This window comes from Atractosteus spatula, chromosome 11 (assembly GCF_055471065.1).
Source record: "Atractosteus spatula isolate fAtrSpa1 chromosome 11, fAtrSpa1.hap1, whole genome shotgun sequence".
NCBI classification, from domain to species: domain Eukaryota; kingdom Metazoa; phylum Chordata; class Actinopteri; order Semionotiformes; family Lepisosteidae; genus Atractosteus; species Atractosteus spatula.
In genome coordinates this window covers 13,450,294-13,467,039 of record NC_142716.1, presented here as the reverse complement: position 1 = coordinate 13,467,039, position 16,746 = coordinate 13,450,294, and the positions used below count along the sequence as shown (strand labels likewise).

At 36.5% G+C, this 16,746-nt stretch overlaps 1 protein-coding gene across 1 annotated transcript in view; it reads right to left on the bottom strand.

The window, feature by feature from the left end:
• ddr2a (discoidin domain receptor tyrosine kinase 2a) overlaps positions 1-15,840 on the bottom strand; it is a 32,132-nt gene extending 16,292 nt beyond the window's left edge. Inside the window, exons 1-2 of the mRNA XM_088927783.1 lie at positions 15,748-15,840; positions 9,195-9,278 (exon numbers count right to left, since the gene is read on the bottom strand). Coding sequence (XP_088783909.1) covers positions 9,195-9,276 — 82 coding nt within the window. The 5' untranslated portion in view covers positions 9,277-9,278; positions 15,748-15,840. The remainder of the gene's footprint in view (positions 1-9,194; positions 9,279-15,747) is intronic.
• Positions 15,841-16,746: the final 906 nt, after the last annotated feature.

Genomic DNA, 16,746 nt, shown 5'->3' with positions numbered 1-16,746 from the left:
CCCTACCACTGACTACCAAAAGGAAGTGGTATCCACCATTTCTCTTCTTATCAGTAGTAATGAGCTCCCCCAGGAGGCAAACCGGCTCATCATGGAACATCCACAGGTATCTCAATTTTACCTCCTCCCCAAAATCCACAAACCGGACACCCCTGGACGCCCCATCGTATCAGCATGTAACTGTCCAACTACTTACATCTCAGCCTTTCTCGACAGCCTCATGAGACCGCTGGTTGAAGATCTTCCCTCATACATCAAAGACACCAACCACGCGCTCCAACTTTTTAATGATTTCCAATTTCAGGGTACCGAATGCTACATTTTTACCATGGACATCACATCTCTGTACACCGTCATTCCCCATAATGACGGCCTTACAGCACTCAAGCACATGCTGGACAAACGCACAGTGCTTGATCCACCCACCCACACCCTGGTACGCCTTGTAGAATTGGTCCTCACACTGAACGCATTCTCTTTCAATAATCTTTTTTACCAACAGGTCAGTGGAGTTGCCATGGGCACCAGAATGGGACCCAGCTATGCCAACATTTTTGTCGGCTGGGTAGAAGAACGCTTCTTCGCTTCCTACACTGGCTATGTCCCTGACCTCTACAAACGATATATTGATGACTGCGTCGGTGCCGCAACATGCTCCAACGATCAGCTTGAGTTCTTCCTGCACCATTTCACCAACTTCCACCCGTCCCTCAAATATACGATTAACATATCTTCCACTACTCTTCCGTTTCTAGACATCCACTTGTCTATCAACTACCCCCGACTGTCCACTTCAGTTTATTACAAACCCACGGATTCACACAGCTACCTCCTGTACAGCTCATTTCACCCCAACCACACTAAAAACTCTCTTCCTTTTTCACAGTTCCTTAGGTTACGACGATTATGCAGCGACGACATCGACTTCGAGAACCAAGCCCTCGAAATGTACTCATTTTTCATCAACAGAGGATACCCCAGCAGTGTGATTGACAGGGCCCTTGCCCGAGCCAAAAACACCCCCCGGACCATCAACCCGATCAGGAACTCCCGCCGTAACAACTGCATTCCTCTGGTGCTTCCTTACCACCCTAACACACTTCCTATCCCCAGGATCATTAACCACAACTTTTCCATCCTACAGGATGATCCCTCCATTTGGGCCCTCTTTTCTGATCGCCCTATTATCTCATATCGCCGACCACCTAATCTGCGTAACCTCCTTGTTCACAGCTCCCTTGACCGCCCTCAACAACCATCCACACCAGGCACTTTCCCTTGCAACAGAGCTCGCTGTATCACCTGCAAATACACAGCCACCACCACACTCATTCAAGGCCCCTCAGGACAATTCCGGATCACCCAGACAGCATCTTGTACCTCCAGCAACCTTGTTTACTGTATCTCTTGCAGTAAATGCCCAGCCATCTACATTGGAGAAACAGGAAGGAGACTCGGAGACCGTTTCAGAGAACACGTCAGGGCTGTTAAGATTAAAGATCTCTCCAAGCCCATTGTTTCTCATTTCACCTCTGACGGCCACGACCACTCTAATCTCTCCGTCTGTGTTCTCAAAGACGGTTTTCCAAACTCCTACATCAGAAAGACCACCGAAACTAAAATTATTCTGCAGCTAGGATCACACCTTCTCCCTTCCCTTAACGACCTACTAATGTTCTTTTAAATTTTCTCCATTCATTGGAAGTTTCATTTCACACCTCTCTGCACCCATTCTGACTTCACACCTCTTGATTGGCCTCTCTTTCTGTCCCCTGCTCCCGCCTCTCACTCCTCCTCCCTCCCAACCTTTGTTCTCCCGCTACTTTACCTTTGCCTACTGCCCTGTCTCTCTCACACCTGAAGAAGGCTCCACGGCCGAAACGTTGTGTTCTCTTTCTTCTTTTTTTCAGCATGGAATAAACCTATTACTTGTTCCCTCATATAATAAAATACATGCATAACTTTTACATTTTACGTCTTGCATTTTGACATCAACAGACCTTAGATCAGAATAATAACTTAGCCACCCATAATTATTATGTAGCTATATTTGAGAAGGAAACAACTATCACAACAACTATCTCCCAACGACTATGTAAAGCCAATGCAGTAATCCTTTCTGTGTATGGCACTGTATGTAAATTTCAATCTAAATTGAAGAACCTGGGGGTGATATTTGATCCAGGCTTGATGTTTGACACACATGTGCAAAATCTTGTAAAAACGTTGCTCTTTCACCTCAGAAATATCGCCAGACTTTGTCTTATGTTGTCTCTGACTGTAGCTGAAAAGCTGGTCAACACTTTTGTCTTTTCTAGAGTTGATTACTGTAACTCCCTACTCACTAGTATATCTAAATCCAAACCAAACAAACTTCAGTATGTCCAGAATTGGGCAGCCAGAATCCTGACCAGGTCATATACAAGTGATCACATTACTCCTATCCTGGAGTCCTTGCACTGGCTTCCTATTAGGTTTCATGTTGACTTCAAAATCCTCATGCTCACCTGTAAGGCTTGGCACTTCAGTACCTGTTTGACTTACTACCTTCCTACTCCCCACCTCACAACCTTCTTTCATCTAATTCTGGTCTTCTGTCCCCCAAACCCTTCTGCATGGATGACAGGGCCATCTCCTGCTGGAATTCTATCCCTAAGGAGATCAGAGAGTCAGCTTTCCTGAGCACTTTCAAATCAAGACTTAAAACCTCCTTTAGTAGGGCTTTTATTTAATTGGTTCTGTGTCTGACACTTTACATTCCAACTGCATTCCAAACCCTTGTTGCAATTGTATTAATCCTGCTGTCTACTCTCCTTCTTTGCTTTTTTTTCTTACTGTAAAACATTTTGAGAAGCCGCTTTTAAAGACACTATATAAAATAAAGTTTATTATTATTTTGTCATTGTACTGTACAGTATATGCCTTCATTTTTGTTGCTGTTCCTCTTAATTGCAATACATGGTTTCAGCACTTTAAAACTAAACATCTCAACATCGGGGTTTGAAGCTGTTTTATTTTCTACACAACCTAAAATTCGGGGCTACTGCATTCAATATTTTGCAAAACCTGACCTATTCACCCCTAATAATAATTTCACAATTTGATTAATCACAAGTAATGTATACAATTGGTTTCACAAATGAATTGATTTTATCAAAAACTGTAATGATCCATTTGATGGTATATAAGAAGGAGGTCGAATGTAAGAAAAACCTTCAAAGAACAAAACCGAAATTTACTGATTACCTAAGTATTCTACCCTGTAAGTCGGTATTTTGTGGAAGTACATGTGGCAGCAATTGTTGCACACAATCATTTTCATAGGTCATTACCAGCTATATTTAATGAGTGTGGCTGTAGTAGGATGAGGTAATTTAAGACCATTGTTCCTGACAAAACTCCTTCTGTTCTGACAAGTTTTTTGGGGATCATTAATGGACTATGACTCTCAGAACTTAGACTGGGCCACCCCAGGACATTAACACTCTTCTTAAAAAAATAACCTCAAATGGAAAATTGTCTTGCTTAACTCAATTTTAGATTCCTAAAGTAGGTTTTCTTCTAGGATTTGGTAGGTCATCATTCAGTTCCCAATAGTTCTTATCACTAAGCCGTCTCTGGGAAACATCCCTATGAGACAGAGTACCTTACAGTTGAAATAGTGCTGACTGGGTGATGTGCTGAGTTACGCTTGCACCAAGCATATCATTTATGTTTTTTTTCATTTCAATATATAACATTTTCTTCCACGTGTCTGTAGTATTTCTCAGACCAGATTAAAATGAATCTTTTTTAGTACTGGCTTTTTTCTTGACACTTTTTTCCATTCAGGCCAGGTTTGTGTAGGGACTAGGATATTGTCAATATACTGTATGAACAGTGTGTCCAATTTCAGACATACAGTAGAACTTGGCAGATCTTTCCAAACCACTGTTGTTTTCACATTGGTATCCCTTACTAGTTACCTACAAATCTTGTCCCTCTGCCATTTATACTATACTGCTACGTTTTGTACTCTAAAATCTGATCTACCAGATCTAACAGGATTAACTACGAAAAATGAAACTGAAAAACATTGAAAGAAAGAAGATGTAAAAAGAGAAGAGAACAACATAAAATGTCTAAGAATTTTGTACTATATGTACTCCCCAATATCATACATATGTACCAGGTAAGAGAACGGTTAACCTCAGTTGTTATAAGCCTTTAGTTATGTGTATCTCCAGGAAGTAGAATTCCTGAAAATCTTTTAATTTTAGTTCCGAGGCAGTGGTTAAAGTTGAACATTTGGGAGGAGTCAGTACTGTTCGGGCACAAGGGATTCAATACTGAGAGCACAGGGACTCCCAGTCCACCAGGTCATATTTGACAACAAAAAGACTTTTATGAAGGTGCCAGCAGAAGCAGGAATACTGGTGAAGGACTTTTTTTTGTTGAATGTTTGCTTAATCGTCAGGCTGGGGAAACCTCAGACGGTTCAATTTGGCAGTTACAACTTGATATTGTCCAAAAGGAAGTTAATACCAAAAAATCTTTTCCAAATGGCACACAGACTCTTCTCTCCCACCCTTACATACAGAACCTTGGTTATTTATATGAAGAAACTCCAAAAGACCACCATTACAGTTCTTGAACTTATGTGGGCATGTCTGAAAAATGCTGGAAGACGCCAATGACATATGATCATATTAATAAGAAGAACAATTAAAAGATGGAGAATACTTCTGTCTATAAGATTCTTTTGCTTTTAAAACTTACATTTACAAATGTTTTAGAATTAAAGGAAATAGTTTTAAATTAAGAAGATGATAGTATGAGCAAAATGTGACTCTCCTGTATCAGCAGGGAGTTGTGCAATATGAACTGTATTTAAATTTTACTGTATGGGAGTAGTTTTAAAAGTCCGAACACATGGCGAGGGATAGGGTGAACACAGAGTATCTATGTGAGACAGATAAGTCCTTAGAACATAGTGCAACATACATGGGTACTGTATAGTAGAATAGAGAAACAGGTCAATAAGTCTGTCAGGTCAGTATAGTGTTAAACTGTGTTCACAGTGTAGTGTCACTCAAGTTCTGATTTCTGTTGCGAATCCTTGATATTATTTTTACACTGCAGTGAGTGCAAAACCAAAAGGACCAAAATGCCATTTTAGTTGTTGTGTACAGTATTATTTTATCCATTTTGTCATTATCTTAAAGGAACCCAAACTCAAACCTTAAGTTAAAAAAAATACTGCATATCATATTTGTTTCCATAAACAAAACAGTTTTGGATGATACTGAAACTTCTATAAACAGCCACACCCATTCAAATCTGTTAATTAAGATTCATCACAGTAAAATTATAAGTCATGTTGTGCAATGTGGATTGCCAGTTTATAGGTGAAAGTTACATGATTTTGTAGTTGTAGCCACTGACTGTGACCCCTTTTTGTGAAGGTTCAGTTGCAGGCTGTAAAGGAAGAAGTAGAGGTTTCTTCTTCAGGTGTATACCTCTTTTACATTTTGTGCAGTTAAAATGATACTCTCTTATACTGTCCTGGTTTATCTTCAAAACTTTTTTTCCCAGCATCAGAAGTAAATATGCTTCCCTGGATAAAATTAGGACAAAGTAATATGTACATATATCAATTATCTTATTTCCTTAAGGATCTAAAGAAAAAAAAACAGTCTAACTTTTGCAGTTTCTGAATGAGACCCATCTCTCTGGGCTGCTGATTCTGGCAGACACATGAAACCTTAGCAACTGCACAGAACTCCAGAGTCTTTTTTCACTTTCTGATTTTTCCATACTCTGGCCCCTGAATGGCCTGCTTGTTCCTTGGTGTTTGCTGTCTAACCACTGGCTCCAACCCCCACACATAACAAACACACCATATCATCAGCAGGGTCTACTCACATGCACTGTGCACTCTGTCTTTCAGTTTGCCACTTTCCCTTTTGTTAACTGATCTGTGTTTTGTTTGCCTTATGTTAAACAATTGCTTAGCTGCCCTTCTGGGTATTCAGACCCAGTGTCAACTAATTTTCTTTTGGTGAAGCTTACATTGCTATGAGATTTGTACCATACAAAACTGAAAATAAAATCTGCAGTCTGTAATAAGCTACTCAGCCTTGTTGCTGAAGCTTCTTTCAAGAAAACTCGAAAAGACGTCCTGATGAATTAGCTACTAATGACCAAATGAGCTGGATGAAGGGAATGGTCCACTCTCATTTGTAACGTCTCTAGTGTTTATAAGGCTTTTGCTTATAAGAAGCTTATAAAAACCCATAACCATGAAAACAGAACAAGGAATAGCTTAAGCATTTAAACATGTCACGTACCCTTTACCATAGGTTTTTGTGACACTCTACCCCTACATTGGCGGTAAAAAAGTGTATGGTTTTTTTAATGGTATTGGAAATCTTACTTCAATGCAGTTAACGTTTCTGTAAAATGTTATCTTATTGCAAATGCTCAGAAATAGTCTTTCATTCCAGGGACCATATTTTTAACTTTAGTACATGCTACTGTGTACTTATGTGTATGAACGTTGATAGCAATAAATTCACAAAATATCAGCTACTGTATATGACTTATGGGTGGTTAAAAACTGTCCGGAAATACATAAAATGGTGAAAAACACAGTTAATTTCAATGTACTTTCCTGCTGTGAAAATGTCTGGTATGCATTAGCCACAGACTCCAGTTGGATTGCTGGATCCATTGTAAACACTTCCCTCCCTTTCATACTACATATAATAATAAACTTCTGCAAAGGTCAGAACCGCGCATGATCTTCAGGAATAAATTACGTTAATGATTACATCTGTGTGTTCTTTTAATGATAATGAATTCTACATATGTCAACTGGTACAAAATTATTACATCAATCAACAGAACACTGATGTAAATTGCTAACTCTAATCGACAGACATAATGTGATGGACAGTGTGGTATTGGGAAACCCAGCTGTCAAGTGCATTTGGTATATGAGAAAAACAGGGGAAAGCAATTTGAAACCTTGTGGAACCCCCTAATCAAAATTAGTGACAACTAAAAGCAGTATTCAATAAACAGTGGAAAATCTGAATGAGTTCTTAGCGGGTGTTTAGTAAAACAGGTACATGCTGGTCTAAATGTCTTCACTTTTCATGAATGAAACTTTGAATATCCTGAAAACATTTTTGTTAATTGTAGCAATAATGAATACAAAGTAAAGATTCTCTAAAATTGCTAACTCTAGAAGGTAAACAATTATTTATGACACTCCTGTATTACCAGAGTATCAGCTGTAAGAGATACAATGTCAATTTTACGTGTAAGGGATTTTAAAAAGATGACTGCAATGCAGTACAGTGCAGATCGCATTTAAACAATTTAAATTACTCTAAAAGCATCTACAAAAAATAAATTGTTCAATACAAGCTTCTTAAGCTTGTTTAAAGAGAAACATTTTTGCCAATGATTTGTGTCATAACTCTTACTGTAAACACAGTAATGGTTATACAGTTTGTAATTCTACATAGCAAAAAAAACCTTCTTCTTCAAATTGATATGTGAGAACAAAGATCAAAGAATTGGATTTTGATGGTCGACTCCAAAATAGGAAGGTTTATGAAACGTTTACATATCTTTTGTTTACTCTGAAGTGCACCAGACAAACTGAAGAGAATTGTTTGGGTTACTTTGTAGTCTGTCAGAAAAAGTCTGTAATTAAAACGGAATGTTAATCTGGATCCAATACTGTACAATTATCCTCATTTCAAATTCTATAAAATGCCACGCCACAGCTGTAAAATGACTCTTTAAAAATACTAGCATTCCTATGTTTATTGCCTGGCATACTACTGTAAGTCTGAAGCTTTTTTACTTCAATTATAGTGTTAAACCTAATGAAAGCTTTATAGTGATATTTATCCATATTTTGATGTTTATGTGAATCAAATAAAAACTATTTAAGATTTATTGGAAACTGAACATTGTTGATGAAATATTTGTTATTCGTTGTCTACATTTTATCGTACATTAATTCAGTAACCTTTCCCTGATTTTTCAGAGATCCATTTATTTGGTTGATCCTCTCATTTGTAAAACAGTAGGTGTACACCAATACAAATTTGAGCTATATTAAAAGTAGGAATAAGAAATAACTATCACAGTAAATGCATTTAACAAATAATTAGCAAACAGAAGCATCCAGAAGATAAAAACTGTTTCATGACCTATCATAGTTACTAATTAAATACAGTATGTTATGGATTTCATATACTGCAAAGAATAACAAATCTCTGCATCCCAGAAATACAGTATTTTATGGGATTAAAAATGGCAAATGCCAATTCAGAATATCTAATGTATAGAAGGTTTCAGAATCAGTAGTGGCCTCCACAGTGAATGAATTACAACACATATTATTTTTTTTACATTTTTCTCACTGCAACATCTTGACTTCACGACTATGTATACCAGAATGAAATACTGTAAATTAGGAAGAACAGTGGTCCCAAGTCAGATCCATGTGGTACTAATTACATCACCCCAATCTGCTAATACACCCTTCATCTTTAGTTTCTGTTTTCTATTCATTTTCCAGTGCTCAGTCCAAATGCATGTATTATCTTGAATGCCTGCTGCTTGCAATCTAAGAGTGAAACTTTTATGGGAAATGTTTTGATGGGGTCCCTAATAAAAGATCCGTTCCCAATTTGAAAGCTATAACAATCCAAGTTAACATATGCACATGTAGTGAAAAGTCATTTTAGTGCTACTGCTCTGTTAATCTACAGTATATAAATAATTTAGATTTGCCATTGTCATAGCAGAGGTGAATTCTGTGACTTTTAAACACAGCAATTTTATTAGAATAAAACAACCCCTTTTTTATTTACAACTTTAATTAAATAATATTATTGGCTAAAATGGCAAGTCCAGGTCTTATACCAAAGTATCTGAAATGTAGTGAAATATGACTTTAAAGTAGTGACTTTAAACATTGTTAAATAATATCTAAATATAAAGGTTTTTTAATCATGCACAGTTTGTTCCTTAAGCTATTTCTGTTTTTGTTGCAATTAAGCATTGTACATTAGTTACGTTTCAGATTACAAGGTGTTGTAGTGAAATAGAAACAGGTTTTTGCCAACAAGAACTGTAAAGAAAAAAACATATTAAGGTGTTGCATTTTTAGTCAAAGGGATTTCTCTTACCTGGATTAACCTGAGATTTTGCAGCCCCTAACAGGTACAGCAGCATCAACAGGGGGAAGTGCATCTTCTGAAGAATTTTCATTCCTACAGTGAACACAGACAAAAGACTTTGAATCTGCAGTAGATTCTACCATATCTACTGTAGGATCTATACAGAAACACAGGAAAATACCTACATTTTAATAAACGTTTCTAAAACATTAAGTTGAACAATATCTAAAGGATTATTTAAGAGTGAATTTACCATACTGTAGTCAAAGAAAAAAAAAAGCTTATATATCCCGTGTCAAGTATTAAAGATGATTTGATGATTTTAGATGCGACATCTAAACTGAGTAAGATGTAATTGTATAATCTTGCCAGGCAATATGATTTTAGGACCAATACTGTGCATTACAAACTGAGAATGTGTTTCGCAGTTGGCCATCATTCCTTGAATAAAGAAACCAGGCTGTGTTCCAGTTCATACAGGAAAATAGAATTTTATTGCAAACATGGTTTTCATTTGGTCTGTGAAGATGTACTGTAATAATATTCTGAATGTGGAACTTCCATTGATTTTCCAAAGATAATGTAGGTGTTTTAGAGAAATTCCAGAATGACCGCCATTGTGAATTGTGTCGTAATACATGTTTTTGTCAATTTAAGTTATTCATTATGATTTAAGGTTTAAGACTAAGTACGTTTTAATGAAGCCAGGGGGGAACTTTAAAAGGAAAGGAGAGGCGAAAATATCATAACCTTTGTTGTGCTGTTGCAGTGGAGTCTCAAAAATGATAATAAAAAAGAATAAACAGAGGTTGCTCAACATTGCAGTTAGCTGCCAGTGAGACATTACCTCAGCTCATGAGAACAAGCGGGAGGAGTTTCAGACCAACACACCACCTAGAACAGGCCAACCACAGTCAGGACAGTCACTGGTATAGTAACAGAATGACCAATAAAAAAAAATAAACAAACAGAAAGCTAACAAATTACTAAAGTATTTCAAAATGATTAAGAAAGCTATTATACAACACTAGAAAAAGAAATAAGAAATCTTGTAATGGTTTAATATCACAATAAAAACATACGAATATGACACTACTCACTTCTGTGTCTGTGAGTTATGGCAGAGGTTAGAGAAGTGAAACTAGATTTAGAGATTAGCAGAGAAATCTAAATTAAGTTGGTCTCCATTAATGCTGATGGACTGATGACTTTCCCATTAAAATCCTTTTTAAAATGTACAAATTAAAAAGTGTGTGCTCACCTTTGCATGCAAACACAAAATATACTTTTGACATTGTGATCTGCAAAACACACCAGCAAATTGATAGAGTTCATTACTGGTATATAGATCCTAGCACTATCTTTGCAAGCAGTGTTGATGATGAAACATAAACAGCACAGAGTACATTTTTCAATGTATCTCTCATAGTTATGTCCTGTAATTGCTGTTTTAAAGATTTTCTGTTTAATTATATGGAAAAAACGTTTTAAGACATTAAAAAATAAGAAGGTGAGACTCTCTAACACATATTAAGGGTCTTAGAAACCTGGCTTTCTTGATTGATAACAAAAAATGCGATTTTTGCTTTCGGCTTCTCCTTTGAGTATTATCTGTTATAAGATGAGTAAAATTTTTTATTGTCCCTTCTATGAGTGCCATTTACAAATTTAAATCCCACTATCTACGCATTCTAAAATTCTAGCAGATGGAAAAAAAGTTATGAACACTGAAAAACTGCATTTGTTGCTATCTGCCCAGAAAAAAACCTGAAACACATCAATTTCTCCAAGAAATGAAAAGCTCAAGTAAATCATAGGGTAATTTTTATAGCAGATACTTTTAGACAAAAGTTTAGTATTAAAATGTCTTTGAGGTAACACAGTGAACCAGTGTTTCGGCATTTACGTGGGGTTTATTTAAGGAAATTATACCAGCTCTGCAAGTCAGGAATATAGTATTTCTCATGCAGAATCTTCATGTATAAACCATAACACATTCTCATAGAACATTCTACTTGGAAGGGTATTATAGTATAAGCCTAATAATAATGGAGTAAGGGAGGAATTATTGCTTCTATTGATTATGCATTTTTTTGGAAACATACAGTACATTTACTAAAATATTAACACAGTCTGTTCAATCAGTAGTGCAATTGGATATCTAAAGAAAGCTATGACTTTTCTGCCTTGATCCCAAGCCAAATATAACTTATTTTACATGGCTCTGCAGACAAAGGGGCTGACAAATAAAAATGGAAATTGTGGCCCTGTGCACATTTCAAAATCTGCTTTTGATAAAGGACAGGATTAGCTCCCAAGTTACTTCAATGTATATTATTTAAAAAAAAACTTGTACATCAAAAATGTATGGCTCTCATTTCCATGAAACTCCATCAGTTAGCAGAAAGCTCTGATGATTCGGTCACATTCCATCTATGCAATCAGATAATTGTGGGTTGAAGAGACGGAAAGCCGAACGAATCTTCCTCCCTTCTCCACCACTCCTCCACTTCAGATGTCCCAAACTAAGATATTTTTCCAAATGATTGCAAGTCAGTAATCTTTTTAAACCTTTTTTGTTTACAGCAAAAAAAAAGTTTTGCACTGCAGAGACAATTATAGTTGAAAAAGAAATAGATCAAATCTTGGAATCTGTTTCTCCACAACATCAAGATGCATTGTACTGTATAGAGTTAGTTTTCTTCCTTGGTCTATAATTACTGCTTGGCTTTCACACAGATGAAACCATTTTGCAATGGTTCTATTGTTTTGCAAAGGGAGGCTAGACTGCTTTCCCACACCATGTCCTCTGTTCTTTATCAGAAGAAGGCCCAGCTCAGCAAAATCCTGGCCAAATTTTACTATCTCTTGAGAGTGAGACCTTGTTTATTTAACATTTGTGGTGCTGTGAACTCTGGTATGAATTAATTCCAATGGTTTTTGCCTAGCTAAAGAATAGAAAATAACTACCCTGACCCTGGATGTCTGAGACCCTCAATTACGACAACTGTATCAAGAGAGAGGAGAAATATACAGTATAGAGATCTTTTCTCATGTTTTTGTGTATAAAGTAAGATTTAGATCATAGTAGCATACAACTCAAGCGGAGATGCCTAGGTTTAGATAGATACTTCATTAATCCCGTGAGGGAAATTTCAGAGCAGGTTTATAAAATTTAATTACCTCTGGCCAATTTGCAGCTCTGAATTGGGGGCCCATCTGAGCATATACAAAGTTCACAGCCACATACATTTTTAGGGTTCATTAGCATGAGATAGAGAATTTTAACCAATGAGACAGAAGTATTTGAGCATTACAACGAACCTTTCCAGTTTATGGTATGTTTTAAGAGTATACTGTATGGCTGATACGCATTACGGGAATGAAGATTGATTATAATTTGCTGTTCAAAATGTTGGATAGTTTTTCTAAATAAAAAATTGTTAATGTGAATGAAACTCTTTCTATGCTAATCTTCTACAAATTATCAATAGGAAACTTTGATAATGTAATGTAAAGCTGGAAGTAAATTCCAAGTAAATAGCCAGCAGCCATATCACTCTGCAACTCACAACTGGCAACCCCCTGAAGCTAAGCAGGTGTGAGCCTGGTCAGTACCTGGATGGGAGACCTCCTGGGAAAAACTAAGGTTGCTACTGGAAGAGGTGTTAGTGGGTGCTCACCCTGCAGTCCATGTGGGTCCTAATGCCCCATTATAGTGACGGGGACACTTTACTGTAAACAGGCGACATCCATCGGATGAGATGTAAAACCTGACTCTTGAAACAAAACCAAGAGTCTGTTTCTCAAAAAGAGTAGGGGTGTTCCCAAATTCCCATTGGCCCTTACCAATCATGGCCTCCTAATAATCCCCATCTATGAATTGGCTTCATTACTCTGCTCTCCTCCCCACTGTTAGCTGGTGTGTGGTGAGTGTTCTGGCGCACTATGGCTGCTGTCTCATCATCTACTGTAGGTGGATGCTGCACATTGGTGGTGGTGGAGGGGAGTCCCCATTACCTGTAAAGTGCTTTGAGTGGAGTGTCCAGAAAAGCGCTATATAAGTGTAAGCAATTATTATAATTAAATTATTTTAATGCGAAATTTCTTCATGGAATTGTAAATAGTTTTTCTTTTCTCTTATGATGAGTACATGATAAGGTTTACAGTGACAAGAGTCTTGTAGCAGTTAGTGCTGCTGTCCCACAGTTCTAGGTTAGGATAGGTTATATTTTGTTCTGGGGCATCTTCTCTGTGCAGGACAAATACTCTCTTCATGTATTCAGTAGGGTTTTGGCCAGGTGCATTTTTCATACAGTACTTCCCAAAGACATGCAGAATGGTTTGATTGATATGCCATCTCCGTGTCACAGATAGAATGGTCTATGATCTCTGTAAAGTTAACCCCTAGCAACTGCTACTTTGATCACATTAAAATATACACAAAGCAATATTGTGTTTTCTTAATCTTTTGTAAATGGAGGTAAGTGTCTTCAGTATGGCAAGGTCTTCTTGTTGTTAAATGATAAGTTCCCCCCTGAAATATGACAAAGTTCTGAAATTAATTAGTCTGAAGGCACAAGTGGTACACAAAAATGACATTTCTAAGAAATGTGTTACAGTATCCACTTGACACAACATTACTTGTTATTCTCTTTGAAATGAAGTTTACTCAAGAGCTCCTGTGAGCTTCAAAACAATCCCACCCTCTAGCACACAGAGTAAAAAAAGCAATTATGAACTAGTTAATAGAAGGAAATATCTTGGCATCAAATATCCTCTGTTTTTATTTAAAACATCTGCAGAGGTTTAAGAAAGTACAAGTGTTACTGAACTGACTTAAGACTCAAGAACAATACAATTATGTCTTCCAGGAATGATTCGGCAATGTCACCTTTGATAATTATTGCTTTCTCATTCAGGTGATTAATTGTCAGTTTAATTATTTTTATGTTTATTTAACCATAAATTACAAAATTTATTTTTTTTAATTTAAAATTTAAAGTTAATGCAAGTCAAAGTTGTCCTTTTGTGACTTTAAATTTGGTTAGCAAAAAATTTGGATCTGTATCAATTCAATGTTAGCAGTTTCAGCCTTTATATTTTAAATCTTCGGTATTCTTCGGTAAAAACTTCTCGGTATGGAGAGATTTTCTCCTTACTAGTGTTCTGACACATAAAATATAAACTTATTGTTGTGAATGATGGAAGCAAATTATTTAAATGTAAAACGTCTTAATGGAATTGTAAATAGTTTTTCTTTTCTCTTTCTTGGGACTGTGGATCAGTCTGACTCATCACTAGCATGCCTGAGAATAACTGTATTTCCCTACCCGAGAGGACGTTATTGTTCCATAACACTTCTTTTGCTATAGTAACAAAAGTGTTCAGCTGACCTCCATAATTGCTGTGTGTTAGGTCTCTGGAATGATGCTATAAACACGCTTTTCGTGCAGCAAATAAGCATTCAGAAGGATCTAATAACCTGAACTATTAACTTACATTTGTTTGTTTTTTCGTCCTTGTCATTTTCCTGCTTTTAATTGTGGGCAATTTGTCACTCGCAAATGTTGGATAAACACCTAGTGATATGAAGAAACAATTTTTTTTATCTCAGAGAGTCTTGGGCCTCGAACAAACCCTTTAAGACTGTTGTTATTGAACTGTGGTATCTTTCAAAATGCAAACTTTAAGATTTAAAACAATTTTAACGAGATTCTGGGATCTCAAAAGCCACTAGACACAAAATGGCCTCTTCTGCCCATAAAACTGTGTGAATACAATTTTTGTGAACACTTATCAATAGTGTCTAACCCAAATACAAATTATTACAACTTCAGGTACATTATTTGACAGAATACATAGATCTTCTATTAGCTTGGAATGTAAAGCACATTGCTGACTCTGCATGGAAAGAAAAACTGGGAGTCTGCAGTCTGTAATCAATGTCAGATCACAGGAATTGTCATTCCACAAAATAAACACATGACAAAATGACAGGAATTTACCTCTATAGTTATCTGCAGAAAAAAAATAGTTCCTTACATTAAACTATATGATATAAAAATGTCTGCATGCTTTAAATGGTTGACTGGTCTTGGGTGTAGGATGGTTGTTAAGTAAACTTAAATCGGGCTTTATTTAAACATTAATTTGTATTTTTCTGTTACGGCAAAGTTAATGCCACTGCTTGGCAAACAGCTAGTATATCCTTAGACTTTAAATAACACACAAAAATAAATCAGTGCTGGTATGGAAGAGGGGGGAATGAGAGAGAACTGCCCAATGTGACAATATTATAAAATAATACTATTCATTCTGCTTTATTTTTATTAGAAATAATGTGTATTCAAATTATTGAATAAATCCTGAATTGTGCTATTGCTAATGCACCCTTAGACACTTTGTTGTATACAAACCACTCAGAACTGAATAAATGCAAAGCTGTGGTAAATGCTTATTCAGTGCTAGGCTTTGCTGAGGTGACTAAAGTTATTTTAGTCAGTCATTTCTGATGTATCCCATACAGTACATACACAATATGTTACAATTGCTCACATACCTTTAAATCCATCTAATGGTTCTTGAAAATATTTCCAAAACAAGCTGAGCCCATACCAGTGTATGGTTTTACAGTCTGTTCAGGTGTTCAGCTATCTCCCATGAGAGTGCATCCAGCACAAGAGTAACCCACAGCTCCACAGGGCCCCACTTCTTTAACTATTTTTACACACTAAACAGCATTAGCATAATTTATGTGCTGAACTTTCAACTGTCTCCAATAAACATCCTCCTGAGTGGCTTGTGCAGGCAGTGTGTGGCTCAGGTCTCAAAGCCTGCATTATTTCTTGGATTGGCCTGGTTACTATTGGCTCATGTTGGCTATATGTAGTGCACAGCTTGAAGCTGACTCCCCAGCAAGCTGGCAGGACAGAGTGAAAGAGCCTTTCACGAGCTGAAACTTGAGCAAAGCCAGTTACAGCATGAAGCCCATTCGCTCCATTATTACAAAATTGCAAGAAGATTTAAGCTGAAACACCTGTTTGCCATGCGATGTTACACAGTTTTTAAGAGTTGCTAACTTGCTATTGCTTCTGTTATCCACATACTGTAAAACAACATGACACACAAGGACACAGATGTTACCATAATTCAATCAGCTGACCAATTTATTGTTTTAAACACAGCACAATAGGTATTAGATAGATGTTGAAATCTCATAAATGGTTTATTTTTCTTGTAAATCTGAAAATGTTAAAAATAATGTTATATAAATGATTCAACAACAGACATTGTGGATTTCGGCTTGAAGTATGAAGATTATCTGGAAGAAAAAAGACCAAACTGAACGTCTGCAAAACATTTTTATCTTAGGAAAAGGTTTAAGACACTGAGATTTTAAAATTTGTGGACTGTAGAGTCGATAAATATATTTGAATGCAAATGTTAAGAACCTTTTAAAAGGCTGAAGCATTTAGAAAGATGTCAATTCTAATATATCCACAAAAAATCAAACTTAGTACCTATGCAATTACATTTAAGTGACCATGAACTAATTTTA